General features: G+C 54.7%; 9 protein-coding genes and 1 non-coding gene across 10 annotated transcripts; 5 read left to right on the forward strand and 5 right to left on the reverse strand.

The window, feature by feature from the left end:
• Positions 1-455: 455 nt before the first annotated feature.
• BGZ61DRAFT_350481 (gamma-glutamyltranspeptidase-domain-containing protein) lies at positions 456-3,500 on the forward strand (the record flags this gene model as incomplete). Its single annotated transcript, XM_046240236.1, has 6 exons — positions 456-921; positions 975-1,065; positions 1,279-1,380; positions 1,499-1,686; positions 1,822-2,171; positions 2,217-3,500. The coding sequence occupies 6 exons, from the start codon at positions 456-458 to the stop codon at positions 3,498-3,500; spliced, it is 2,481 nt and encodes an 826-aa protein (XP_046105110.1).
• Positions 3,501-3,553: 53 nt separating this feature from the next.
• On the reverse strand, positions 3,554-4,313 carry BGZ61DRAFT_218303 (thioredoxin-like protein). The gene is made up of 2 exons (XM_046238068.1): positions 4,148-4,313; positions 3,554-4,090 (listed from the first exon to the last, which is right to left on the reverse strand). Exons 1-2 carry the CDS (start codon positions 4,169-4,171, stop codon positions 3,608-3,610), a joined length of 507 nt encoding a protein of 168 aa, XP_046105111.1. The 5' UTR covers positions 4,172-4,313; the 3' UTR covers positions 3,554-3,607.
• A 482-nt stretch (positions 4,314-4,795) lies between these two features.
• On the forward strand, positions 4,796-6,006 carry BGZ61DRAFT_449558 (flavoprotein). Its single transcript, XM_046245630.1, has one exon. The coding sequence runs from the start codon at positions 5,070-5,072 to the stop codon at positions 5,796-5,798; it is 729 nt and encodes a 242-aa protein (XP_046105112.1). The 5' UTR covers positions 4,796-5,069; the 3' UTR covers positions 5,799-6,006.
• Positions 6,007-6,076: 70 nt separating this feature from the next.
• BGZ61DRAFT_449560 (uncharacterized protein) lies at positions 6,077-7,291 on the forward strand. Its single transcript, XM_046245631.1, has 3 exons — positions 6,077-6,581; positions 6,631-7,079; positions 7,124-7,291. Exons 1-3 carry the CDS (start codon positions 6,320-6,322, stop codon positions 7,184-7,186), a joined length of 774 nt encoding a protein of 257 aa, XP_046105113.1. The 5' UTR covers positions 6,077-6,319; the 3' UTR covers positions 7,187-7,291.
• On the reverse strand, positions 7,292-8,947 carry BGZ61DRAFT_449561 (aminotransferase). The gene is made up of 3 exons (XM_046245632.1): positions 8,924-8,947; positions 7,735-8,866; positions 7,292-7,683 (listed from the first exon to the last, which is right to left on the reverse strand). The coding sequence occupies exons 2-3, from the start codon at positions 8,785-8,787 to the stop codon at positions 7,510-7,512; spliced, it is 1,227 nt and encodes a 408-aa protein (XP_046105114.1). The 5' UTR covers positions 8,788-8,866; positions 8,924-8,947; the 3' UTR covers positions 7,292-7,509.
• Positions 8,948-10,205: 1,258 nt separating this feature from the next.
• BGZ61DRAFT_218357 (uncharacterized protein) lies at positions 10,206-12,260 on the reverse strand. The gene is made up of 4 exons (XM_046238069.1): positions 11,998-12,260; positions 11,830-11,947; positions 10,917-11,688; positions 10,206-10,870 (listed from the first exon to the last, which is right to left on the reverse strand). The coding sequence occupies exons 1-4, from the start codon at positions 12,119-12,121 to the stop codon at positions 10,523-10,525; spliced, it is 1,362 nt and encodes a 453-aa protein (XP_046105115.1). The 5' UTR covers positions 12,122-12,260; the 3' UTR covers positions 10,206-10,522.
• Positions 12,261-13,203: 943 nt separating this feature from the next.
• On the forward strand, positions 13,204-14,436 carry BGZ61DRAFT_493187 (histidine phosphatase superfamily; the record flags this gene model as incomplete). Its single annotated transcript, XM_046250615.1, has 3 exons — positions 13,204-13,356; positions 13,409-13,669; positions 13,723-14,436. The coding sequence occupies 3 exons, from the start codon at positions 13,204-13,206 to the stop codon at positions 14,434-14,436; spliced, it is 1,128 nt and encodes a 375-aa protein (XP_046105116.1).
• Positions 14,437-14,715: 279 nt separating this feature from the next.
• On the forward strand, positions 14,716-14,798 carry BGZ61DRAFT_t105. The gene has a single exon. It is a non-coding gene; the product is annotated as a tRNA-Lys (tRNA).
• A 1,805-nt stretch (positions 14,799-16,603) lies between these two features.
• On the reverse strand, positions 16,604-19,809 carry BGZ61DRAFT_575774 (uncharacterized protein; the record flags this gene model as incomplete). The annotated part of the gene is made up of 9 exons (XM_046256201.1): positions 16,604-16,746; positions 16,805-17,128; positions 17,174-17,325; positions 17,372-17,629; positions 17,743-17,927; positions 17,986-18,101; positions 18,153-19,169; positions 19,218-19,410; positions 19,507-19,809. 9 exons carry the CDS (start codon positions 19,807-19,809, stop codon positions 16,604-16,606), a joined length of 2,691 nt encoding a protein of 896 aa, XP_046105117.1.
• A 620-nt stretch (positions 19,810-20,429) lies between these two features.
• BGZ61DRAFT_418369 (SNF2 family N-terminal domain-containing protein) lies at positions 20,430-24,651 on the reverse strand. The gene is made up of 12 exons (XM_046243437.1): positions 24,038-24,651; positions 23,377-23,975; positions 23,209-23,316; positions 22,936-23,153; positions 22,851-22,881; positions 22,584-22,777; positions 21,628-22,534; positions 21,389-21,574; positions 21,278-21,325; positions 21,121-21,223; positions 20,965-21,057; positions 20,430-20,913 (listed from the first exon to the last, which is right to left on the reverse strand). The coding sequence occupies exons 1-12, from the start codon at positions 24,188-24,190 to the stop codon at positions 20,893-20,895; spliced, it is 2,661 nt and encodes an 886-aa protein (XP_046105118.1). The 5' UTR covers positions 24,191-24,651; the 3' UTR covers positions 20,430-20,892.

The following is a 24,651-nucleotide window of genomic DNA, read 5'->3' on the forward strand; positions in this document are numbered from 1 at the left end:
TGAGAGTTGAACTCATGAGCGTTGTGCTCGATCGCCATCGTCCCAGGGTCATCTAGCGCGGATTCATGCCCGGCAATGTGACGTAGTAGTCTAGGTTTCCGTCTCGGTCAAATCATTTCCATTGCCAAAATCTTTAGAGAGCCTTGTCAAAGCCTTGGTGGTGCATTGCCGCTTCGACACTGCCCGCTGTTGGCCGTGAATGCGGCCGAAGGTCTCACTTCGGGCCAACGCGATCTTGCCAATGGAAGGCGGTAGAATGCGAGCAACCGACACTCTTCGTTGAATGGTTGCTTGCACTTGAGATAAGGCGGGAGGCCTTCCTCTCGATCAGGCGACCAACGAGAAGTCCAAAAACGAGGCTCCTCCCTCCTCCCCGCCCGATAAAACCCCATCTTCCAGAGCAGACCAAACAACACATTTGCATCCTCACATAAACCCCCAAATTCTCTCGCATCATGGATTGTCTCTCTTCTCTCTTTTTCTGCATTCCTAGTCAAGGCGACACAGTTCACCAGCACAACGCAGCGCCCTCCGAAAAGGCCGTCATCGCGAAGCAGCCTGTGCCGTACTCCGACGACGCGGCAGCTCAGTTTGTCGAAACGCTTCGCACTGCCGAAAAGCCTGGCAAAGAGCTCGAAAATCGCCTGAAGCAGATTGTCTCTGCCAACGGGTGGACGGAGAACTTGGCACAGTCCATCCTCCACGGCCTTGAGAAGCTCTTGAAGGACGGCGCTGCGACGTCGTCTGCCATGACGGAGGCCATCGAGAAGGCCACCAATACAGCCGAAGAATTCTCCAAAGAGAATCCGCACTATACAGTTCTGATTGCAGCGGGGACACTGATTGCCCTGGGAGTCCTCATCATGCTTGCGCCGTGGGTGTTGGAGGCACTCGGCTTCGCTGCGAACGGTCCCCGACTGGGTAAGCAGATACAATGTTCAAGGTCTTCCACCACTAACAATACGATTGTGCAGGCAGTTTCGCAGCCGCATGGATGAGATCGATTGGGCGGGTTCCAAAGGGTTCCCTTTACGCCTGGCTGCAGCGCATGGGGATGACATGGAAGTAGGATAAGCGACTGTGTCGCGCCTCTCGGTCTTGGCCGGCTGGAATCACAACTATTGGAAGCTCACTTCTGAAAGCCCGAGTTCTTGTCATATCGTATTCATGCATCAGTCTTTGCTATTAAGACTGCGTTTTCTCAAATGCCATCAGGTTGCAATAATCTACCGTAGTGCCAAGGCGCCCTCCAATAACCAGGGCCCGTGATCGGCGAAGACAGAGTATCACGACATTAAAACGGTACCCCGCCATGCTGCCCCGTCCCCGCCATCAAGTTAGTCACCATTCACCACTCACCACATGCAAGGTGTCGTGTCTGTAGATCCCTCCAACCGGCCTCTTTCTTATTAAACTCAGCTCATATTTATTTCTTTTGCTTTGTCTTAACCATTCTATCCTTTGCCCTTGACGCTCAGCGCCCTTATCGTTGACTAAGACTGACCCGACATCCCACCATGCCTCTCCCCACTTCCTCTGTCTTCCAGCCGTCCTCGGCCGACTTTGCCAAGTTTCCTTCTCGTCGAAGTGTAGTTCACAGCACCCAAGGAATCGTCGCTTGTCCTCAGCCTCTAGCTGCGAATTGCGGCCTCGAGGTCCTCCGAGCTGGAGGCAATGCTGCTGTGAGTCCCACCATGTCTGCGGTCTACCCCGCCATGATCCCCGCATCGTGTTGACCCAACCCCAGGATGCCGCTGTGGCAGTTGGTATGAGACAAAACAAGCAGATAAATACGCGATATCCCGTATTAACAATTAATAGCTGCCGGCCTCAACGTCACGGAGCCATGTTCCACCGGAATCGGTGGTGACATGTTCATTCTCTTCTACGATGCGGCCACGAAGCAAGTAAAGGCAATGAACGGGTCGGGCCGCTCAGGCGCCAAGTGTACCTTGGAGACCATCCGCAAGGACCTCAACATCCCCGACGGTACTGAGGGCAAGATTCCCATGTCCAGCGTTCATGCCGCTACGGTTCCCGGAGCTGCGGCCGGATGGGTCGATACCGTCGAGAGGTTTGGTAGTAGGAAGCTCACTATGAGCCAAATCCTAGGGCCGGCCATCAAGCTGGGAGAGAAAGGCTTTCCCGTCTCCGAGGTGGCATCACACTCTGTATGTTCAGGCCTCAAGTTGATGTTCTTCACTAATAATTCACAGTGGCAAGCCTCCGAAAAGTCGCTTCGGGCGGCCTCTCCCAATTTCGCAGAGATGCTCAAGAAGGATCCCGCCGCAAAGGATGGGGTCAGAGCGCCTCGACCGGGCGAGATCATGAAGGTCCCTGAACTGGCAAAGACATTCCGAACTCTAGCCACCGAGGGCAAGAAGGGCTTCTACACCGGTCGCATTGCGGAGGAGTACGTAAAGGTGGTGCAGGACCTCGGAGGCCACCTGGAACTGGCCGATCTCGAGCACCACTTGCAGCAGGGCAGCGAGCCGGTCGAGCCCATATCGGTCAAGTTCCGAGGCCAAGGACTCACCAGCGAGGGCAAAGACGAAGGAGTCGAGCTCTGGGAGCACCCGCCGAATGGACAGGGCATTGTTGCTTTAATGGCGCTAGGTATCGTCCAGGAGCTGGAGAAGCAAGGTAAGATCCCCAAGTTCGGACCCGAGGACTTCAACACAACGCTATACCTCCATGCCATTATCGAGGCTCTTCGCCTCGCCTTTACAGACGCCAGCTGGTATGTCACCGATCCGAATATCACAAAGGTCCCGACAGAGGGATTGATCTCTCCGGAATACCTGGGTGAGCGGGCCAAGCTGTTCAACCCTTCCAAGGCACATGACCCAGTGGCTCACGGAAACCCGCCATTCGCCTCACCAGCCCTTCAAAGCAGCGACACGGTCTATTTCACAGTCTCTGATGCCGCCGGCAATGCTGCGTCGTTTATCAACTCCAACTACGGCGGCTTTGGCACGGCCATCATTCCCAAGGGTTGTGGGTTCACGCTGCAGAACCGTGGTGCCAACTTTTCACTCTCCGCGGAACACCCCAACAAGCTCGAGCCCCGAAAGAGGCCCTACCACACAATCATCCCGGGAATGGTAACGAACCTCAGCGACGGATCCCTGCACTCCTCCTTTGGCATCATGGGCGGTTTCAATCAGCCGCAGGCTCACCTGCAAGTGCTTCTTGGTCAGGTCGTTGCGAAGCTCAACCCGCAACAGGCTCTCGACGCCCCGAGAATATGCATCGGGGCCGGTATGCCAGAGCACGGAGGGGTGCTCGACTGGACGGTCAACGTGGAGGAGGGAGTCGCGGAGGAGACTGTCGAGGGACTGAGGAAGTTAGGGCACAAGGTGGTCGTTCTCAAAGACTGGAAGAGGGGCATGTTTGGCCGGGGCCAGATCATCCGATACACTGTTGACCCAGTCGACAAGACGCCGCTCTGGTCGGCAGGAAGCGACATGAGGGCGGACGGAGCCGCATATCCTTTGTAGATGCCACACCCATGTAGCCCCAAATCTATTTGTCGTTTCTGTACAGAGGTATCTCGTGAAGTCCGTATTACATTTCAGCGTATCATACACTCGATCCCGTTTTCCCCTCAGTCCTTCTTCTCGGCCTCGGTCTCACCCTCGAAGAGTACCTTCTTCTCCTCGAACATCTTAGCCAGGTCGCCGCCCTGGTGCATCGAGACGAGGATGTCGCAGCCGCCGACGAACTCGCCGTCGACGTACAGCTGGGGGATCGTGGGCCAGTCCGAGTACTCCTTGATGCCCTCGCGCAGTTCGGGGTCCTCGAGGACGTTGAAGGCGGCGAACTTTTCGGGGTTGACGCCCTGGATGCCGAGGATCTGGATGGCGGCGCGCGAAAATCCGCACTGAGGCGTCTCGGGGGTGCCCTTCATGAACAGGACGACGGGAGCAGACGACACGGCCTTGTCAATGGCCGTGCGAGTCTGGTCCGAAAGGAGACGAGCCTGGAAGGGCGTCAGAGGCGACAGCGGTGCCAAGGGCGAGAGCGAGGCTCGGAGGGCATGAGCCGGGGCACGAAAGGCGGCCGGCCGAGCGGATGCCCGGAGCAGCGTCTGAGGTCAAAAGTGGTCAGTAACGGACGAGAAGCGGGGCGATATCGGCACGCGCACCGAAGCAACTATTCGCGTGAACATTTTCGGGGATCTGGGATGGCGAGAATGGTGCGAGACTCAGAGTTGTCGAGGCCGGACCGCAGAGGAATTGGGTGATGTCAAAGCCGCCCCGGGAAAGAGCGAGGTGTGGCGTCGGTGAGCCGGGTTGATGACCAATCGCCAGCTTGCTAATTCAACGCACGAACAGCACAGGTGTGGCTGACCGGTGGCGAACCTGTGGCTGCCCTGGACCTGTCTCGGCACAAAACAGGGCCAATCCTGAGCGAAACCCTGCGCTGCTCCGTGCCTACCCTGTACACCTGCGCCATGTTCTGCGGGAGACCGGTAATAAACGGCACCGGCATCGCAGCCGGTCGTTCAGCTGCGCATCACGAGCTCGTTGCAGTTTGCAAACTTGCTGCGCCGAGTTTGCAGGTTTCACAGCTGCGCAACCACCAATCCTTTCGTAGGCACCGGGACGGAAAGTTTTAGCCAGTCAGGCCGTCAGGCCATTGCGACGACGAAAGCGGAGGTGCGACTGCGAGAATCGGTCATGATCGGTCACACTCATGACGCTTCGTCGGTCTTCATCGGTGACATCGGATGACGTGGGGATGTTGGCGGGGTTAAATGCTGCTTGCAATCCGCCCTCAATCAGCGTGTGGAACTCTATTACCAAGCTCTCTACCTTCAAGCTAGCTGCTACATCAGCTGAACATTCGCATTAATTTATTCGATTGCAACTTCACTTGTTCATAGTTCGTTGAGCTGAACAGGAAAAGCTATATAAGCTAGCTCCCCCACAATCCAAGTTACATCCACTCCACCGAGGGCTTTTGACAGCTACCATCACCAACAACACCAGTAACAGCAACACTCCCAGTCGTAACTGGAACCTCACAGCTGCACCACTTCTATCACACATTAAACTCTCGTCGCCATGCTTCACAAGACCCAGCACGGGCGCGATGCCCACCATGATATACTGACGCGAAACTCGGCCGAAATGCTCGAGCAGGGCCGAAATGACGGCAAGCTCCATGTGCTACTGGCAGCAAGCGGGTCTGTAGCGACCATTAAACTGGTCCAGATCATCGACGGGCTTTGCGAGCACAGGAACTTGTCCATCCGCATTATCCTCACCGGCTCGGCGGTGCATTTCCTTGCCGGCCAGTCGGCCGAGCAGCCCACCGTCTCGGCCGTCAACTACATGCCCAACGTCGACGCCGTGTATACGGACTCCTCCGAGTGGGCCAAGCCGTGGAAGCGCGGCGCGCCTATCCTCCACATCAACCTTCGCAAGTGGGCGGACGTTCTCGTCATTGCGCCGCTAAGCGCCAATACCATGGCCAAGATGGTGAACGGCATGTGCGACAACTTGCTGACGTCGGTGATCCGCGCCTGGGATGCCACAGGAACGGTCGACGGCGGCACCATCAAGAAGATTGTTGTGGCTCCGAGCATGAACACCGCAATGTGGAGGCACCCAATTACGGCCAAGCAAATCAAGACCCTTGAGGAAGAATGGGGAGGTGAGAATGGCTGGGTCGAGGTTCTCCGGCCTGTGTCGAAGGCGTTGGCATGCGGAGATGTCGGCGAGGGCGGCATGGTCAGCTGGGAAACCATCGTGGCCGTCATTGAGGAGAAGGTTGGGCTGCGCAAGAAATGATGGATACGATACTGTATTGCGAGGGTTGATATTGGTTGATGTTGTCGTCATGTACACGGCGTTGGTGGGATTACTGGGATGAGGATGGCTTGGGATCTAATCGGCGTGTGCCAACACCAAAATGAAAGTTCAATAATTTATACAAGCCCAGATATGTTCATTTTGAACATTGACAGTACATAGATAACGTGCTTCATGCTTGATGCAAGCTTGATCGTGTCTCTTGGTCCAAATTTGGTGATGGGTTGACCGCCGACTAAGAACCGACGGGCAGCTGCCAGCTGCCAGCTGCCAGCCTGGGTCGTACCTTCCAACACAAGCATCGCCGCACCTGCCTCATATTTCCTGCCGACTTTTCAAACCATGCGCTCGTTCCAGGTCGAGGCGTCTCCCTCCCGATCCTGCTCTTCTTCGTCGTCTTAATTCTACTTCTCATTCACCTTCTCCTCTCATCTTCTCATAATCTCATACTCACCACCACGGCCTCGTCCAATTCACCATCAACCCAACTCGTCGCAGCCATGGACGGAAACTCCAATCGCGTTCTTGGTTCAAGCTCAACTATGTGGACCGACAACGTCAATTCCTCATCCACCCTGCGAGCTCGACTGCGCAGTCCAGAAGCCCCAGCACCCGCGTCCTCGCCGAAGCCCCCGACGCACCATCACATTTATCAGCAATTCCGGGCCTGCTTTGGTGCTGATCTCGGATCATCTCGGCGCGATGAGCGGGTACCCATTTCACCCCCAGAGCATGATTCTGATGCAGTGACGCAACTGAGAGGTGGGTTTGGCTGACACTCCGGAAATCCCGTGCTGACTGAGAAACGTAGAGTCATTTGCTCAAGCCGGCACAAATCTTCACGCTTCTGCTACCGCTCAACTCATCGAAGCTCATTCCGATATTCAGTCGAGAATCTCTCGCTTCGTGGGCGAGTCGTCGGCCACCCTCTTGGAAAACGAGGCCCTCTACTCCAACATTGCCTACCCGCTCTCTGCGACGCTGTGCCACTCGGACAACTTCCCCCACGCATCGATCATCGATCACCTGACCAACCTGAAAAAAGAATTTTCATCGACAAAGGAAGAGCTGCACCGACTTAAAGCAGAGTGGGACGAATGTGCCAAGGCTGAGCTGGATGCTTGGGAATCATTGACGGGGGATGCAAACCAAGGGTCTACCAAGGCCGATGAAGACGCCGCAAAAATGGCCAAACGGTTTAAGGCGGAAGCTGAGAGTATCGTGAAAGAGCAGTGCCAATTGCTAGGAAGCATGGAAAAGGTACGTCAATGATCCGCGGGACTGTCCTGGCTAACACTTCCCAGGAGTTCAAGTCCAAGATCCAGGCCGAGTCGATGAGACTAATGCAAATCATGATTGATGAATGAGATACCCGAGTCATGTAATCTTGTGGGCGTTATGAATTTGGTCCAGCTGATTTGGCAATGCAATAATCTTGTGTGGGAGGAGTTAACTTCAAGTGACACGAGCTGAGTATATCTTGATTGCTATAAACAATCAACTGCAATTCTCTATTTTCATATCTCATTACTACTGCAGCTACTTGGCCACTCGTGGCCCATGTCAGTTTAATTCGGCAAAGACTGCCCGGACCCTTTTGTGAGTTCAATGCCCCAAACGCCGTTCCATGAATCTTCCAAAGTTGGTAGCCTCTAGGCCACCAGCGTTTTTTCCTCGTCTCGTTCCATATTTACTCCTTCTCAGGGATGACGACACCCCACTTGTGTTGCACGCGACCGTACATGATGTCGCCGAGCCAGCCCTTGACCTTGGTAGTGACCTCGCCGGGGGTAGCCTCAGGGCCCATGGGGATGTCGATGTTCTGGCCGCGGTGGTGGATCTGCGAGACAGGGCAGATGAAGAACTGAGAACAAGTTAGTTTGGTGTGTTTAATGTCAGGAAACGGTAGACTTACAGCAGTGCCAGCAGCGAAGGACTCGAGAAGTCGGCCCTCAGCATCAGCTTCAATGACCTCGTCGATGGTGTACTTGCGCTCAGTGATCTCATAATCACTACCCAGCCTCTCCCGGAACAGCTCAAGGCAGCTCCTTCGAGTAACGCCATCCAGGATCAGCTTGTCATCTAGAGGGGCAGTGATGATTTCCTTCTTGCCATCCTTTCGCTTCCAGACCACAAAGAAGTTGCTGGCTCCGGCCTCGGTACACTCGCCTTGCTGGCCGTACAGCCACAAGATCTGGTGGAACCCGCGGCTCCGAGCATCGGCCGTGGCCAGCAACGAGGGGCCATAGTTGGCGCCAACCTTGGCGTAGCCAAATCCACCGACCCAGGCGCGCACCATGTCCTCGGGCGAGGTGTGCAGGCGCATGCCGCCGGGGGGTGCGTCCATGCGGGGCATGAAGGTGACAATGATGTAAAGGAGAGCCTGCTTGGGTGCGCCAACACCGAGTTGAGGAGCAGTGCCGATAACGGTCGGGCGGATGTACAGGAAGCTGCCAGCCCGGTCCTTGGGAAGCCACTTGGTTCCGTCGACAGAAAGGAGGGCAATCATGAGCTTTTCAATCTCAGAGGGTTCGAAGACGGGAAGGGAGATGCGGGCAGAGGACATTCGCAGACGGGCGGCGTTGCGGTCCGGGCGGAAGATGCGCAGCTTGCCGTCGTAGCCACGGAAGACCTTGAGGCCCTCGAAGCACTCGGTGGCGTAGTGCAGAACCGATGCGGTGGGCATGAGGCTGAGGGGGCCGTAGGGCTTCAGCTCGGGGTTGCTCCAGCCGGTAGAGGCCTTCCACGAGGCGAGGACCATGTGGTCGGTCGCAATGGTCTCATCGCCGGCATGGGCGGTCGCCTCGTCGGGGACGGTGCGGGGGTTGGTGGTGTAGGTATAGGTGAGCTTGGAGGCGTCGAGGGGAGCAATGGAATGGCCGTTGGCAACGGCAGGCTCGGCTTCCTTCTTGTGGATGGCGGCGGCAGTCAGGTCAACATCCTGAGTCTCGACAGCGGAGGGAGCCATGGTGATGATGGGATGGTCAATTAGTGGTGGTGGAAAGCGGCGATGGTGGATGAGTCGAAGGGTGACTCAGTCAACAATGGCAAGCAAAGTTCTAGCAGTTGTACAAGCACGCGCAGCACACTAACACGGGATACAGAGAGACTAGAACAAGAGAAGATCCAAGACAGCCAGCCACCGGGTCCCAGAGGTAACTTTATAGCGAACGAAACCCCTTGACTCGCTCCGCTTCTCCCTGACACCGAACCGCCGAGTGGGACGGGGGCAGGTGATGAGACAACAAAGGCTTGCAACGGATATCCCGCCTCTGCCCGCGCCGCGCTCGGCGCCGGCGTCGATAACGACAGGATCCAGCTAGTCATCCGCGCGCACAAAGCACGAAACCCACTCGCCCACCGCTTCCGCCGCCACTATCGAGGGGGACCACAATGCTGGGGTCTCCGTGCGGCTCCACTCTGCGGGCAGCGGGTGGTGGTTGTGTGAAAGTTTGGGCGGCTGAGGAAGAGAGCCGTGTGTTGTTCTGGCAGGGAATTAGCTCTGCGTTATCTTGCATTGGCATTCCACATCACCTGCTCTCGGCTTCTGGGTTTCGTGGCTGCTCAAGGTGTACCCGGGCCAGCGTGTTGCGTTTGCACGGCGGGCAAAGACTCTTCACCCGGCGACGGGCGGCTGCTGTGGGTGGGTGGGCGCCCCGGCCGGTGCGGAAGCAATGCCGACTACAAGCCCCACCGCTGTAGGGCGCGCAGCAGCACGCCCATCGCCTTACAAGCATGTACGGATGAGTTGAGAGTGTAACGGCTCAGTGACAGATTCGGAAGGTCCGAAGATGGACAAATGGCATCCGGAATTTCAGATGCAGACGCGGGCCGACTCTTCAACATGGTGATGACCTGTCGATGCCGGGATGAGAGACGTCAACGAACCCCGGGGCGGCATTGTCCAATCCCACGGCGACGTCGCCAATCGAAAATGTATCCGGCAGACCTATCATGGACGATTACCAAACTTGTCAAAAGATTCCCGGCCATCCACCACGCCCATTATCTCCCTCATATGATCCGGGACTTGGCCATTGAGTTGAAGGGGCGGAATTGCGGCCTTGGTCCGTGGGTAGCCGCGAATTGCCTTGTCTGCCCCAAAACGCGCGGCGACGGCTTTAGCTATGAGGTCATGCCCCTCGGTTCCGCCGCGCGCGAGCTACCCTAGACTCGGGGGCGGGGATGGTCGCACCGCATGCAAACCTGCATGGAGTATCGCCGATCTGATGTGTCAAGGGGAGATGAGAGGTTGGATTGTTGAGGGGCGTGCGTTTTTGGCCGTGATGAATCATTGGTGGTTGTGTTTTGAGTGTCATTGTTGGGATTGCGGCATTGTAAAGAATACGGTGTCTCGTGACAAGTCAAAAAATTAAGAACTACCAGTAGGAAGGTCTAATTTCTTATGAATGACCCGAGTTAGGGTCTTAGTTCGTCAAGCACGTTCCTCAAGTTAACTAGAATTGGCTCCCCAGTGCTGACACCTGACTTCTCACATCGTGACCAGCCAAAATCGTCTTGTTCGAACAAAGATTGCGTCATTCGTTGCTGTTGCTGTTGCTTTTGTCTATCTGTATATCCGTCTTGAGCCGGGCGGCCTGTTGAAGACCTCTTAACTACTCATCCCAGCCCGGCAGATACGTAAGGATGATGCCACGCCACATTACCACCGCCGCCAACACACGCGCCGTAAGCCCGGCTCTTCACGACCGATCAGCTTCCCGCTTGCGCTGCTCCTCCTCCATCAACTCGCGCTCGCGCGCGGCGCTCTCGACCTCGGCCTTCATGCCCTTGGCCCGCTGGCGCGCCTCGTACATGTCGCGGCTCTTCATGATGCGCTGCACGATCTCGCCGGCGTTGACTTCCGAGAAGGCGTGCTCGCCGATTTCCCGGTAGATGCCCATGGCCTTGGGCGCTGTGTACGGGTCGTACGTCAGCGGCATGAAGGACGTCGGGCCGTGGTAGACGGCGTCGGGAGTGCCCCGCGGGAGCGACGTGAGGTATGTCTTGGTGGGCGTGAAGGGGGCGCCGAAGACGACGGCGTTGATGTACTGTGGGTGTTAGTCGTGAAGGTGAGTGAAGGGGGTGCTTGCTTACCTTGCACTGGAGGACGCAGAGACCACGCTCGAAGGTGTTCATGATGGGGTAGTTGACGCCCTTCCACTGGTTGATGACATAGTCCTCGTGGACGCCGACGACGACATACGCTGGGGGATAGTCCTCACCCTTGCCCTTGCGCTCGTTGACGTTCTGCTCCGAGTACCAGCCATCGGCGCGCGCCAGCTCCTCCTCCTCGATGACGACACGACGCAGAAACTCAATATGGCCGCTGGAGAAGAGATCGAAGCCACCATCGACATACACGACACGCTGGCCGGGCTTGGGGCCGGGACCCTCGATCAGCTGACGGAAGGAACCCTTCTCCTCCTCCGTGTCGGCAGCCTTGGCCGGGCCCGAGGCGGACCAGAACCAGACGTCGGCGCCGGGGGCTAGGCCGGAGGCGTCGGTGGCGTAGAGGCGCATGCGCTCCATCATGGCGGCGGCCTGGACGCTGCGCTCGTCATCGGTGCCGTCGCCCTCAGCGCCGGCGAGCTTCCGCTCGAGCGACTTGATGAAGTGCGTGCGGGTGCACAGCAGCATGCGGCCGACGAGGTCGGTGGTGGAGATGCCGGGCGAGCGCTTGACGACCTTGAAGCGGCCGGCCTCCTTGACGAAGCGGTAGCAGTCGTTGCCGTCGCTGTCGGACGTGATGTCGTCGCCGTGGACGACGTATTTGCAGCCGTAGTGCGAGATGTACGGCAGGTAGGTGACGTAGGGCGCCGACCCGACGGACCGGGTGACCCATCTGCAGGCGTTGGTTGCGGCGAGGCTGTGGTGGTTAGTAAGTGGGACGTTGGTGTTGTGGGTGGTTGTGAAGTTATTTCGCTAGGTTGTTTGTGTCTCTTACCACTTGGCAAGGACGAAAACCTGGAATAGACACGACTCGGGAGCTAGGAGAGGGCGTAATCACCGTTCTTCAAGCGTCATGACGGTAGGGCCCTTGTTGGCGAGGATCTCCTCGTCGGAGTGGACGCCGGCATAGAGCTCGGTGCCCAGCTGGCGGGCCTGAACAATGGCACCAGCATGGCCTAGACGTGTCAGCCGCGATGCTTCATCCAGCGAGAGCACGCAAACTCACCGTGGTGGAAAAAGTCGAAGCAGCCGTCGACCCAGATGCGGCCCTCGACGAGCTCGGGCGCGGGGTCGCCTTCCAGCACGAGGCCCTCGGTGGAGTTGGCGGGGTCAATGTCTGCTGACGACATTGCGGATTGAGAGAGAGTGAGTGAGTGTGGTGATTGGGATCGGGATCAAAAGGCTCTGTCCACGTGGCTCGGCAAACAAAGGTGATGAGGCTCAAAGGAGAGCTTTCGCGATAGCTAACTACGATTATGGAGGTTGGTACGGAGCTACGGGAGTACGTAGGTGGTTAATTAGGGGGCGCGTGTCGCTGCGCTGGGCGGCCTAACAATTTCGTTTTATGGACAGATGATGATCTGATTGGCGCGTGCCTGGCGGGCGCACGATGGATGGAGACTAAATCATGGAGTCGGTTGCTGCGCGCCATAGTCGCATTGGGTCTTTCACCGACTATCTGGCAGCGTGGCTTTCACGTGTAAATAAATGGTGGCTTCTGAGGTTAATTGTTCGATTGGATTCTTTCTGTCTTACATCAGAAGGAAAGGTCTGGGCTAAATAAATAGACGGGGTCTAGCACGCGAGACGCGAATACACCTCCTCTGAACCAGGCTGATTGCGCACCTATAGTCGCCCTACTAGTCGCCCACGTTGCGCCGTTATCCAGCCCTTTAACTCAATCGAGCCCCAACAGTCCCCATCCGCCGCGTACGTCCGCATCATGACCGGCCTCTTTTTCGCTTTCTGATCTAGCCCCCGAGGCTTCATCTCCGGGCCTTGTCGCGAAGCTCTCACCGAAGGCCCCGGCGGTGCTGCGCTGCTGGATCCCTGGCGGATCTCCACCCCCTGGTCCTGGGGGCCGTCACGTTCCCGATCGATTGGCCCACGCCCCCAGGATTTCTCCCCTCAACACCAAATGCTCCCATCGCGGAAGAATCTTTGCGCTGCCTGGACTGCGCCGTTCGGTGGGACGCACGCTTTAAACCTTGAATCGGACCCGTCCATGTGGTCGGGATTTCCGGGGACCTAGAATGATCCCTGACGATTGCCATGGGATGGGACCTTGACGTAGGAACGGCGATCGAACCCACGCGGGTGGGAGACCATGGATGAATGAATACAAATACATCCACGCCGTCACCACAATGCCGTCTGTCTTGTGCCATCTACCTCTCACCCAGCATCTTCAAGCCAAAAGCCCCTCCTCAAGATGAAGTTCTCCGTCGTCTCCTCCGTCCTGGCCCTGACGCCCGCCGTCATGGCCGACTGGAAAATCGCCAAGAACCGGGAGATCGAGTACTCGTCGGTCGAGGGCTTCTTCATGCAGGACAACACTACCACCGACGCGGCTGCCTTTGACTACGTAAGTTGACTTCGTCATTGATCAATCGCACGGCTTGAGCTGACAACCCCAGGCCGACTGGAACTTTGGCCTCTTGAACCGCACCTACACCAGCGATCCCAAGCGCAAGACCATCAAGCGGAAGGGCCAGAAGCCCACCAAGGCCGATTGGCCCAAGGGTTACAAGACCCAGTGGGAGCGCTTCGAGAAGTATGTCGACCAGCTTAACCGCAAGGCGCCCAAGGACACCCAGTACAAGGTGCTCATCATGGGTCGTCACGGTGAGGGCTGGCACAACGCTGCTGAGACCTACTACGGCACTCCTGCCTGGAACGTGAGTCTTTCCTGTTCAAACATATTTGTCTCTAGACTACTGACACTTCGCAGTGCTACTGGTCTGAGCAAACCGGCAATGGCACCGCGCACTGGGAGGATGCTGTCCTGACCAACGCCGGCCTGGCGGAGGCCTACAAGGCCAACGCCTACTTCCAGTCCCGCTTCGAGGAGCACGGCATGCCCTACTTCGAGTCGTACTACACGTCGCCGCTGGCCCGCTGCGTCATCACCGCGCGCGAGACCTTCGCCAACCTGGCCCTCCCGCGCTCGCACCGCTTCCTGCCCGTCGTCAAGGAGTCGTTCCGCGAGAGCATCAGCATCCACACGTGCGACCACCGCTCCAACAAGACGTACATCGCCAGCCTGAGCCCCGGGCTCCGCTTCGAGAAGGGCTTCGCCGACCGCGACCAGCTGTGGACTGGCATTGAGGGTGAGACCACCGAGCACCAGCTGGCCCGTAGCAAGGACGTCCTCGACGACGTCTTCACCAGCGACGACGCCACCTGGATCAGCATCACCAGCCACTCTGGTGAGATCAGCAAGCTGTTGACGACGCTCAACCACCGCGCCTTCAAGCTGTCCACCGGCCAGATCATCCCCGTGCTCGTCAAGGCCAAGCAGGTCCACATCGAGCCCACCTCGACCTACGCTTCGTGGACCACCGAGGCCACTTGCAATGCGCCCCCGGTGACCAGCATTTCTGGCCAGGGATGTGTCTGCTCTACCGGCTTGGCTTCGACTTCGGCTACTGCCACGGCCGTCTAAGTGCAATGAGATGAATGGCTGAACGAGTATATAGACATGTTATGAGATAATTGTAATGTCATGAGTGAAGAGTACCTAAGTCCTACTTCATTGTGAAAAGTTAGAACTCGACTGGACTCCAGTTTTCCAAACTTATACCAGCCCAAATAGGATCCACAGGCTAGAAAGCAACCACCCCACCCCACCACACCAAACATCCACAAGGTGAACCCACCAAATCCACAACCAGGCTCTTCATGAAAAATTCGAACGTCTTGTCTTCCATCAAATACGAGTCACGCCCGGTTAGCTCAATCGGTAGAGCGTGAGACTCTTACGAGTACGCAATCTCAAGGTTGCGGGTTCGACCCCCGCATCGGGCTATTCCTATAAATACGATTGTGAGCAAACGCGAGACTTTCTTTTTGCCATCCTGGTAGATTGAGTGCGACGGTTCATGACGACCTTCATACCACCACAACTCTGACTTATAGTTGTACCTCTTCTTCTCCTTCCTGGTTTCATTTTTGATCTACTGGGCCATCCGAAACATTGGAGAAGTGACCAAAGAGAGTTACGAGTTCAGTCAATACTTAGAAGACTGAGCCCATGGGGCCAAGATGTAGAAGGTCTTAGCGACAACCGGATCGTCCTCAAGGTAGATTAACATGGCCGCCTTGGGATGTCTGTTGCGCTCCGCATCGACAACCACACGCTCGTACTATTCCTAGAAATCGGCGCGGGAGGAACCACGGAGGACGCTCGGCTTGCGCAGAGCATCCGTCTAATCCCCACGCCGTGCATACCGAGTCTCTATCCCGAGTCTCCATGCTCCGCGCCAGCCAAGTGGCGTGTTATGTTATGAATCTAAAGTTAGGTGGACGAGCCGCATGGGTGTACATCGAGTCAATTACGCTCGTCGCTCAAGCATGCATCTGCCCCCAATTAGTAGCGAAGACCCTGAATATTGGTGTGAGTTATTATATTGCCAACTCCTGCCCAGAAAAACACACTAAATATCCAAGATACTCTCAATACAGCTAGGTGAGGAACCATTCTTAAAACTCTGGGATAGCGGTACTCAAATGGGCTTTTGGGGAAAAGTGAAAACAGCGAATCTTGCTCCTCTGTTGCCACAGCTCTTGTTCATGCTGCTCCGGGACATTTAGTTTCTGAAAATCACCCTGTTGGCTGTTTGCCTTCATCATCTAGCGCTCATAACCGATAGCTAGGTCCTTGGCCATACCCTCAAGCAACTCCCGAGATTCGGCAATTTCACGCGCCCCCATGCTGAAGAAGGGCCTGGTTGTATTAAGCATCCCTCCGGCTACAAACTGCTTCCTAATGCGCGATTTCTATCAAAGTCAGCTAATGCCACCTAGTGGGGGATATTTTCCGAGGCTTACCGTTCTGAAAAACATTTTGGCACGCTGATCATCACGCGTAATCGCGTACCAGTTGCTTAGTGCGTTGTCGATCTTCGTCATATTCACGTTAATTTTCCGGAGCTCGGCAGCGATGTTCAAATACTGGTCGGGGCTCATGGGAATATCTACCATGATCTCTTGTAATGATTGTCTCTGCACTTCATAGCCAATGGCCCCGAGGTGTGCCCGTACCAAGTTGCCATGGTGTGCCAAGTAGACGTCTGACTCGTTACCACCAGGTGTTACTCTTCTTGTCATCTGCTTGGCATCGGTAACTTCGGCATTTTCATCGGTGCTAGGATGATTCACGCTCTTTGGAGCAGGCACTAGATGAGGAGGGACCGGAGAGTAAGGGGCCCGCGGGGACATCACGCTGTTGATGTCACTTGGCTTGAGTGTAGATTGATCGAACAAGCGAACTTTAAAGTGATCTACCTGACCGCTAGAGGTGGGGAATATTGAGATTTCACCGTCGTTGAGGTTAGGAGGCAGGTAGGTGGGTTGCACCTGAGTCTCGTAAGGCAGTGTGGTATCGGAGCTGGTGGTCGGAGGCAGTGAGGAGGGTAGCTGGGGGGTAAGGAAACTGTTACCCGCGTCGCTAAAGCGGTCCAACTTAGGATTTGCCAGGGGGTGAGGGTATTGATCCAAGTCACGCGCCTGGCAAAAGCGCTCCAAGGCTTTATTTACCTTGGGGTAAATGGATTGATCCAAGTCGAGACTAAGACCGACTGATGGGGTTCGCGATGGGAAGTGAGATTGACTTATATGAGGCTCATGATGGCCAACCGCAGGTGGCCGGCCTCGTTGAGCTTGTTGAGCCTGACCGGAAGTCTCAGCAATGGTTCCCAAAAGTCTATCTTTTGTCGTTCTTCCACCAATAACCTCCTGGCGACGACGTGTTTGGCTAGGAACCGAAATATCACTGGAGTTCTGTGGCGACCTGATCCGTATTTTGGGGACACCCTGGTCGTGATACTTGACGAGGTGATTTTTCAAAGCCTGTGCGGAGGTGAACGGAGGGTACTGGCAACCCGATATGCTGCATGGCATACGAGGGGCATGCGCCCGTTCGTGGCTATCCCGAAGAGCTTCACCCTCGAACCCAGTGCCAGTGAGTGGACAGGACCAGAACCTGCAAGTGAAGGCTGTGGAGCGGAAGTCTTGCTTGAACTTTTCGAGATGCTGAATACTGACTCCCGGAAAGCTCCACAGTTTGAGCAGCGCCTGGACTGTGTGCTGGTAATTATGCAATAGTGTAGATAGACCCTTGACCTCGCTGAGACTATCTGAAGCCCATTGTGGTGATCAGTATGGAAGCTGAGTGGATGGACATTTGGGGGCGACATTTACCGTTTCGTTCATCACCTTTGGTGGTCCTTCCTGCCCGTTGTGATGCAATGATGCCTGCTGCATTCCAGATTTTAGGATGGTTCTCAATGTGGATAAACTAGTCGTCCAACGTTTTCCGATCGAACTCTTGGTCCTCTGTTGAGTGTAGTGAGTTCAATGCAATGGAAAGCTCGTGCGACCGAATGAAGAATCTCGTGCTGGTGTCGAGCCCATTATTAGAGGCGGCAATATACAGTAGATACTCTACCCAGTATTCTGAGGCGTACACATGCAGGCCGTGAAAGCCCCGAAGCACTCGGAGAAAACGGGCTTGTTCCGGGTACGCGGGCTGGAAAACTTGAAGCCCTGACAATAAACACGATGCGATGGCGAGCCCTTGCTCGCGTACTGCGCTGAACTCGTCTAGGATAGTGTTGCTCTCAGGACTTTGGAGAAATCTATCAACATGAGCGGCGAACTCGTGAGATGGGCGCAGTATACCTACTCTTTCACCGAGGCATGGATGAAAGCAAACGTTGAGTCACTGCGCTCTTCAATGAGCGGTGCACACATATCGAACAAGTAGTTCGGAGCTAGCTCATCGACGTTGACATCCTCCGCTTCAGCAGAATATGAGAGGGCAGAGCGAAGCTCAGCTTTTCGGAGGGGCCGCTTGGCGAAAGCAATCCAGCCAAATATTGACTGAAGGCGAGCGACCGAGCGTTTGTCGAAATGGGAAATGAGTTGCGCGAGGATCTGTCCGTAGCTGCATAGTGTTAGTCCAACATCCACAGGAAGCCGCTGATAAGGAGACTTTCAATTCACTCAGCTTGCGAGGGAGAGTGTCAACGGCGTCCATGACTTCGGCTTTCTTGACGAACATGTTGGTTGTAAGGTACTCCAGGACCAGTCGGGCCCAAAGAAACATCCCTATAGTTCGGTTAGTTTATACCTCGTGGGTAGGGTTCTATCATAACAAACCGTCAGCTTTTTTGGTCAGTCGAGTCTCAAGTTCTTTGAGTTCGGCATCCGTAATCCCCATCTGAAACCATCGCGTCCGCAGCGCACCAAGCCTCTGGGCGGCATAGTTTGCGATGGCCTTCCCCAAGGCCTGCTTCTCGTTGGAGAGTGACACCACGTGCTTCTGCTTCAATTTCTTGGCTACTGTTGGCGGCATGTGAGTCGAGACAAGAATCTTGCAGATTGTTGAGGTCGAGTTGATACCGACGGTTACCATACGTTCGAGGAAATTGATGATCTTCGGTTGCTTTTCCTTGTCACACTCATCAAGCCCGTCCACGATGATGTGGACACACTTCGTCTGTGAGGGGTTGTTGGAAACCGCATCGATAACTTCTAGGATAAGACGCTCGAGGGCTTGCGAAGTGACACTCTTCTTTTTGAAGATGAACTCTTCGAAGATGTAAGCCACTAGGTCTGTGTCGGATCGAACCAATTGTAAGAGGATCGACCGTAGGATCTGGTCATACTCGGTCGATGCCGCCTGCGTGTATGTGCAAATATGGGAAACGACCAGCGAGTTTCCCGAGGACCTAAGAAACGTGGTGATTTGAGTGGCGAGCACACTTTTCCCGGTTCCTGGATGACCGTGAAGAACGAGGAATGGTGACTCCTGGGTACATCTCATCCACGCCGACATCTGGCTTTGGCCATATATCCAATCGCAGGTCCCGGAATATTTCTGGGGTTCCTCTAATACGGAATCGAAGATTCTGACTTGTTCGGCGTCGTCCATTTTTAGCCAGCCGACGATGGCGACGTATTGAGCCGCCGTGCGCTCCTCTTCTTCCTTGGTGACTTTGTCAAGCGACTCTTGTCTCAGGGCGACCAGATCCTCCCTCATCTTCCGCGCCTCGTCGAGTCCCACTACGCTGGCGGTCTTATCGACAAGGTTTTCGTGTGCTTTGAGGTCGTCAATGATGCCGTCGAACCGACGTTGGAAGCGGCCCCAGGAAGTCATGAAGAATACTTCCCAGCCTGCGATACATTAGCTCCCGTCGAACACATGGCCGATTGTTGACCTACTGCCCCTTCGCACGAACTTGTATGCCTCCTTGTGGAACCTGAGAATGTCCGAGTAAAAAACAGCGAGTGTCTGTTGGACTTCCATGTTCTTTGAGTATGTTTGGTGGAGAATCTTGAATCTGGCTAGAGGCTCTGCTATCCGAGCGTACGCCGTTATGATCTTCTCAAATGCGTTGACACAGTCAGATGAAACCTAGGAACCGTACTCGATCAGCTGCAAGTTTCCAGTACCATCGCCAGCGCTCAAGTGTTTCTGGCGATCTTGGCAATCTAGTAAATTAGTACGTACCTTGAGGATTAGTTTGATTGGCGCCCATATCCAAGGCAGATATGGTGTGCCATTGCAGACAACCTCGATCGACTTCGCGTAGTAGCCCAGGCCGGTGAATAACGGCACCAGGCGCTTCATGTTCCGCAGCAATTGGCGCGCGGCGAGCTGGTTCTCGATCTCATGAGCAGCCTTGATCACATTTTCCAATGTCGTGTCGGCAAAGTCTGCCCTGTCCTTTTCTGAAATGGTACGGCTGAGGTCGGTGAAGGCGTCGTGGATGACCCGCTGGGCTGCGGGCGAGACTCGCGCGGAGAGCGGCATTTCGGTTCAACGCTGTCCTTGCCGTCATATAGGATGCTTCAAGAACAGATATATTGACACTTCTCCTCTGCGCATTGAAGAGAGGAGATTTCTCTTGCGCTTCTGGTGCAAGACGGATGGGTACTTGATTCTGTCGAGCACTCATTTGGGCCATATCAGCATAGCCACCGTCCGCAGCAAGGCACACCAGTGAGTGATGCTGTGGCACTGCGACGTTTTCTTTTTCCATTTGTCCGCAAGGTGTCATCCGATCCGTCCCAGGGTTGAAAGCGTGCAGTTGCGGCGGCTCCTTTGGCAAGGTGCGCAAAAGTGCAACCAAAAAAAATCGGAAATTGCAAAATTACAAATTATAAGCTTAAACATAGAGGGCTACAGCCTCTATGTTTATGGAGCTCTACTTACAGCAGCCTACTATAATATGGCAGTAGCTACAGCCTGCAAGCTATATCTTTAGCAGCCAGCTGTAGTTCAATCTTCTCTTGTAGAAGGTTGGCTGCTAAAGATATATCCCACAGGCTCTGCCCACCATAGCCACTAGAAGAAGTATTATATATTATAGGTGGCTATAGTGAATAGAGCCCTATAAATTTAGTGGCCAAAGCGCTATAATTATAGAGGCTGCAATTCGCAATATGCGCTTTGCGATTTTTATTGTTGCACTTTTGCGCACCTTGCCTACGGTGCCACCGTATGCAGTTGGTGTACAAGACACGGTCCGGCGCAAGATGAAACATTTCGCCGCTTAGTGAGTAATTTTATCCAGTCTCGAAATAACAATCGCTGTCGATGAGAACTGGAGGCATAGACTCTGTAACATGCACGAAGTTGATCGGCAGAAAGTTGGTAGCTATTATCCTCCCGGATGTCCGCAACTGACGATTCTGGCTGAGCCCTTTCGTGATGTGCCACCCCTCTCACCTTACTGTATGATATCCCTTTAACCGTAGAAATTGAGCCCGGTTTTGGTACCGCAGAACATGCCGGCGACCTTGAAGCTCTCCACGCTAGCATTTGCGAGCTACGGCCAAGCCTCGGCGGCGGAGCAGCAATATGCCCTGACTCAAAGGCCAGTAAAGGAGACAACTAAATGAGTGCCCGAAGTCGCTGCAAAAAAAGTCAAGTAAAATTCCACTGTAGCTCTGTGATAGTACCTACCTCCAAATGTTGCATGTTGTCGATAGCAGCCCCGCTTGGCGCAAGCAGAATGCCCGCAAGGTCCTTCTTGAACTGCTGATTCTTGACGACATTCTGTTCAAGATAAAACATTAGACCAGACTGCTTATAGACGTTCTTGGTGGTTTGGGGTCCTACCTCTTCGAATGAGTCCCTCACGTAGAATCGCAGTGTTGTCACTTCTCGCTTTTGTCCGATTCTGTGGATTCTCGCGAGTGCCTGCTCTTCAAGAGTCGGGTTCCTGTGCAGTACTGTGAGCATAACTGTGCTAAGAGGTTCTCTTACTTCCACCTACCAGTGCGGTTCCATCAGGTATGCCCGTGACGCAACAGTCAGCGTTAACCTGCGTTTGGCTCTAGTCAGCAAATTGAACAGCGGCCATCAGGACATCCGCTATTTTATTTACCCAACTGCTCCGCATGAGAGAGTCAATAGCAATACACGAATGGCGGGATCATTGCGGAACCGCTCAACAACTCCTTGTCTGTCCTTTTGCGGGACCTTGCCGTCGAATCGGAGTCCGGGAATGCCTGCTTGCTTGAGCCCTGACTCAACCACGTCGAGCGTCATCCTCCAAGTTGAGAACACGACACTAGCATTAATTAAGTACCGGAGCCATGCCATACACCAGGAGACTTTACGTACCACTTGACATCTCCAGGCAATGTCTGTAGGTCCTCGATTAGAGCCTTCACCTTTGTAGGAAGGTATGCAGATCCCACAACGTTGCTGAGTGAGATCTGAAGGGGCGACTCCTCCAAACTCGCCGTGCTTATTGATACAGTAGCCATAGGACACGGCGGGTTATGCCCACATCCCAGCGCCTGGGTCTTGTGTGACAGCCCTTGCATGCAGCTCGAGCAGATGAGCCTCATGCATTGGGTAAAGAGAGGCTTTGTGGACTCTGTATCGCTGAGAGGATTGTAGCCCGCGTCGACAGTATAGGGGCAATAGTGACACTGGAGACTGCCCATCTCGAAACGGAGGCTGAACGCACGCTGTGCAGTATTCTGCCAGTCGTCTACTTCGGACATCTTTCCTGTCATACTAGACGAAGTGTGTCTACTAGGGTAGAGAAGTCCAAGATTGCAGACCATTCTCATAGCCTCGATTTGCTGCAAGACGCTCACAAAAGACAACGTTCTTGGTTCCGGGTTGCCTTGGATAAGCGCCTCATCGAACCGCGCAATCGCCTGTGACTTGACCTGGTCATAGAACTCTCGTTCTCGAGGTTGGAACTCGACATAGCAGGCCCGGTCGTGCCTCGCTGGTAGTTCGATGGTCCCTTTCGGCCGGCGGAGGAGAAGGCAGCCCGCCAAACGCTTCAGTCTCTTTACGGCCTCGTCGGCGTTGTCCGTTTTCCACAGATGCGAGATATCCACATCGAATACACGTTTGTCGTTGTAGGGGTAGACGTTGAGGAACTTGAGAAGTGCTGCCAGGTCGTTGAGGTGATTCTGAATGGGAGTGCCGGTGACAGCCCAGCGTGAGACGGAGTCGAGAGCGCACACGGCTCGCGCCATTTGCGATTCGCTATTGCGGATGAAGTGTGCTATCCAGGTCAACATCCACTATTAGTGCTCCAGTTAGTGATACCATACCTTCATCTAACACCACTCGTTTCCATCTGGTTGTGAACAGCAAGGAAGACTCGAGGTCGCTCCAGTTTCGCCACTCTATAGACACTGTGTGATAAGTGGTAAGCACAATCGCTGTGTTCTGGAGCTCTGAGGGGTCTGTGAGGCGAGATTTGCCATGGTGCAAGCGCCACGGTAGCTTGGATGGGACAACATGGCTACAATTGCTGTCAGCACTGGATGCTCAAGGAAACCTTGTCGCAGGGCTATAGTCAGGGCAATGCCACTCACGTCGAGAGTTCTTCCTCCCAGGTGCCCAGCACTGAACATTCATTAGCCTCTCAGCGTCTGAAGAAACTATGTCAGACACACGTACAAGGTGGTGGGACAATAATTAATGTCAGTCCACAAGACTCCTCTCCAAGGACCCCGGAATTCCCAGACGCATCACTGAACGTCGAATGGTGCGCATCCGAGGCGAGGAGAGAGATCATGGTGAGCGTTTTCCCAAGGCCCATCGGATCCGCAATGATTCCTCCATAGAACGTTGGTGGCTCATCCATCTGGCGGGCGCCTGATATTCGGTTTATAAAGCTTTCAAGATGTCAGTCACTTGGAAAATCACGAGTAGCAACGCAAGGAGCCGTACCAATGCTCTTGTCCGCTTTCTACCGCTTCCCATATGTCTGGTCTGGCCCCATCAAATGCCCAGCCCTGTTCTCTTCGCAACATAAAGGTCAAGGCCTGTTTTTGATGTCTAACAACCATGTCAGATATCAGAGGTATTGCAAGTCGGAGAGTTTCAGCCTGGACATACCTCTCCAGCGGCGTCGCTATTGCAGGCGGCTGCAGTGCTTCCGGTAAGTCCTCCTGGGAGTTCAGGATTTCCAGTAACTCCGGCCGCGGTCCGATGTCTTCAAGTTCTATGAGGCTCTGTTGTTTGTGTGCCAGATCAAACGTGAACTGGATGCATTTCGGATCCAACGGGGGTAGTCTGTGCGGGTTGTAGTATCGCACATTTCGATCGCAGCCAAGCGGGTCCTGAAGGTATAACTTGCAGTGGTCTTCAAGATATTCGTTGCATTCTTCTATAAAGGTGCAAATGTGTTTTGAAAGCTCGATTGGCCCATAGAGAATAATATCCAGAGAGCACTGTGATGTGAGGCCTGATACGCGGAGAAGCTTGCTGTTGCGCATCAACTTGGGTGGATTTATCAACACTGTACAATTAATTTGAAGCTCGAGGGCTGATTCCTCCAGGAGGGCTGTTGTGAGAAAAGTGGAATCAGGGCTCACGTCTCCCTTGAGGTTAGGATCCTGTGTCCCAATGAAGGACCCTGGAGTTTCGAGCTTGATAGGATGGGTTGATGTTTCAGCCAGAGCAGGGCGTTTGCAGGTCCCTGGAATGCCTACGAACTGCACGAAGTGAGTTTTAATACCGTTTGATCGCGGCAGTCATTTGATAGACTTTTACTCACCATGCCGAAGCAAATGAGATCCGATTCAGTCACGGTGACATTCAAGGCACTCTCATCGCCGATGGGATCCCCAAACTCTTGATAGCTCCCTGGGCCGGGTGACAAACTGCAATTCAGGGCGTACATTGAAGGATTTGGAGGGTTGGGCACCATCTGAGATTGAGGGCAGACCTCCCAAGAGCCACTGAGCTGGTTATCAGCGATCGGAAGCCTATGCTGGAAGTTGGGGTTGTTGTAGTCGACAGTTGACTGTGATATGGCACAGCCATGCCATAATATCTCATGGCAGTAGGTATCTGGGGTTGCACCGTAAGACCTTTGATCATGACTGCCAAAGGCAATCGTAGCGGCGCTATAAGAACCGGCCCCAGTGAGAGCCTCGTTAGGCGCCCGGAGAGCTCTGTAATCCGGGAATGAGCCTGGTTGACCTTCGGGCCATCCATGGGAACGTGGTGTAGGAAATATGCCCCCAAAACCAGGACCGAATGGGTTGTGGTCCCAGTTGCTCCAGGCTTGGGGCACTTGTATGATCGCTTCGCTGTTGGCAGCTCTTCCTGAAGGTCGCGCAGCGGAATGGGGGCTTGGCAAAGAGACTGTCGAGGCGGTCTCGGGAG

Source organism: Ilyonectria robusta (assembly GCF_021365365.1).
Source record: "Ilyonectria robusta strain PMI_751 chromosome Unknown BGZ61scaffold_8, whole genome shotgun sequence".
Lineage (NCBI taxonomy): Eukaryota > Fungi > Ascomycota > Sordariomycetes > Hypocreales > Nectriaceae > Ilyonectria > Ilyonectria robusta.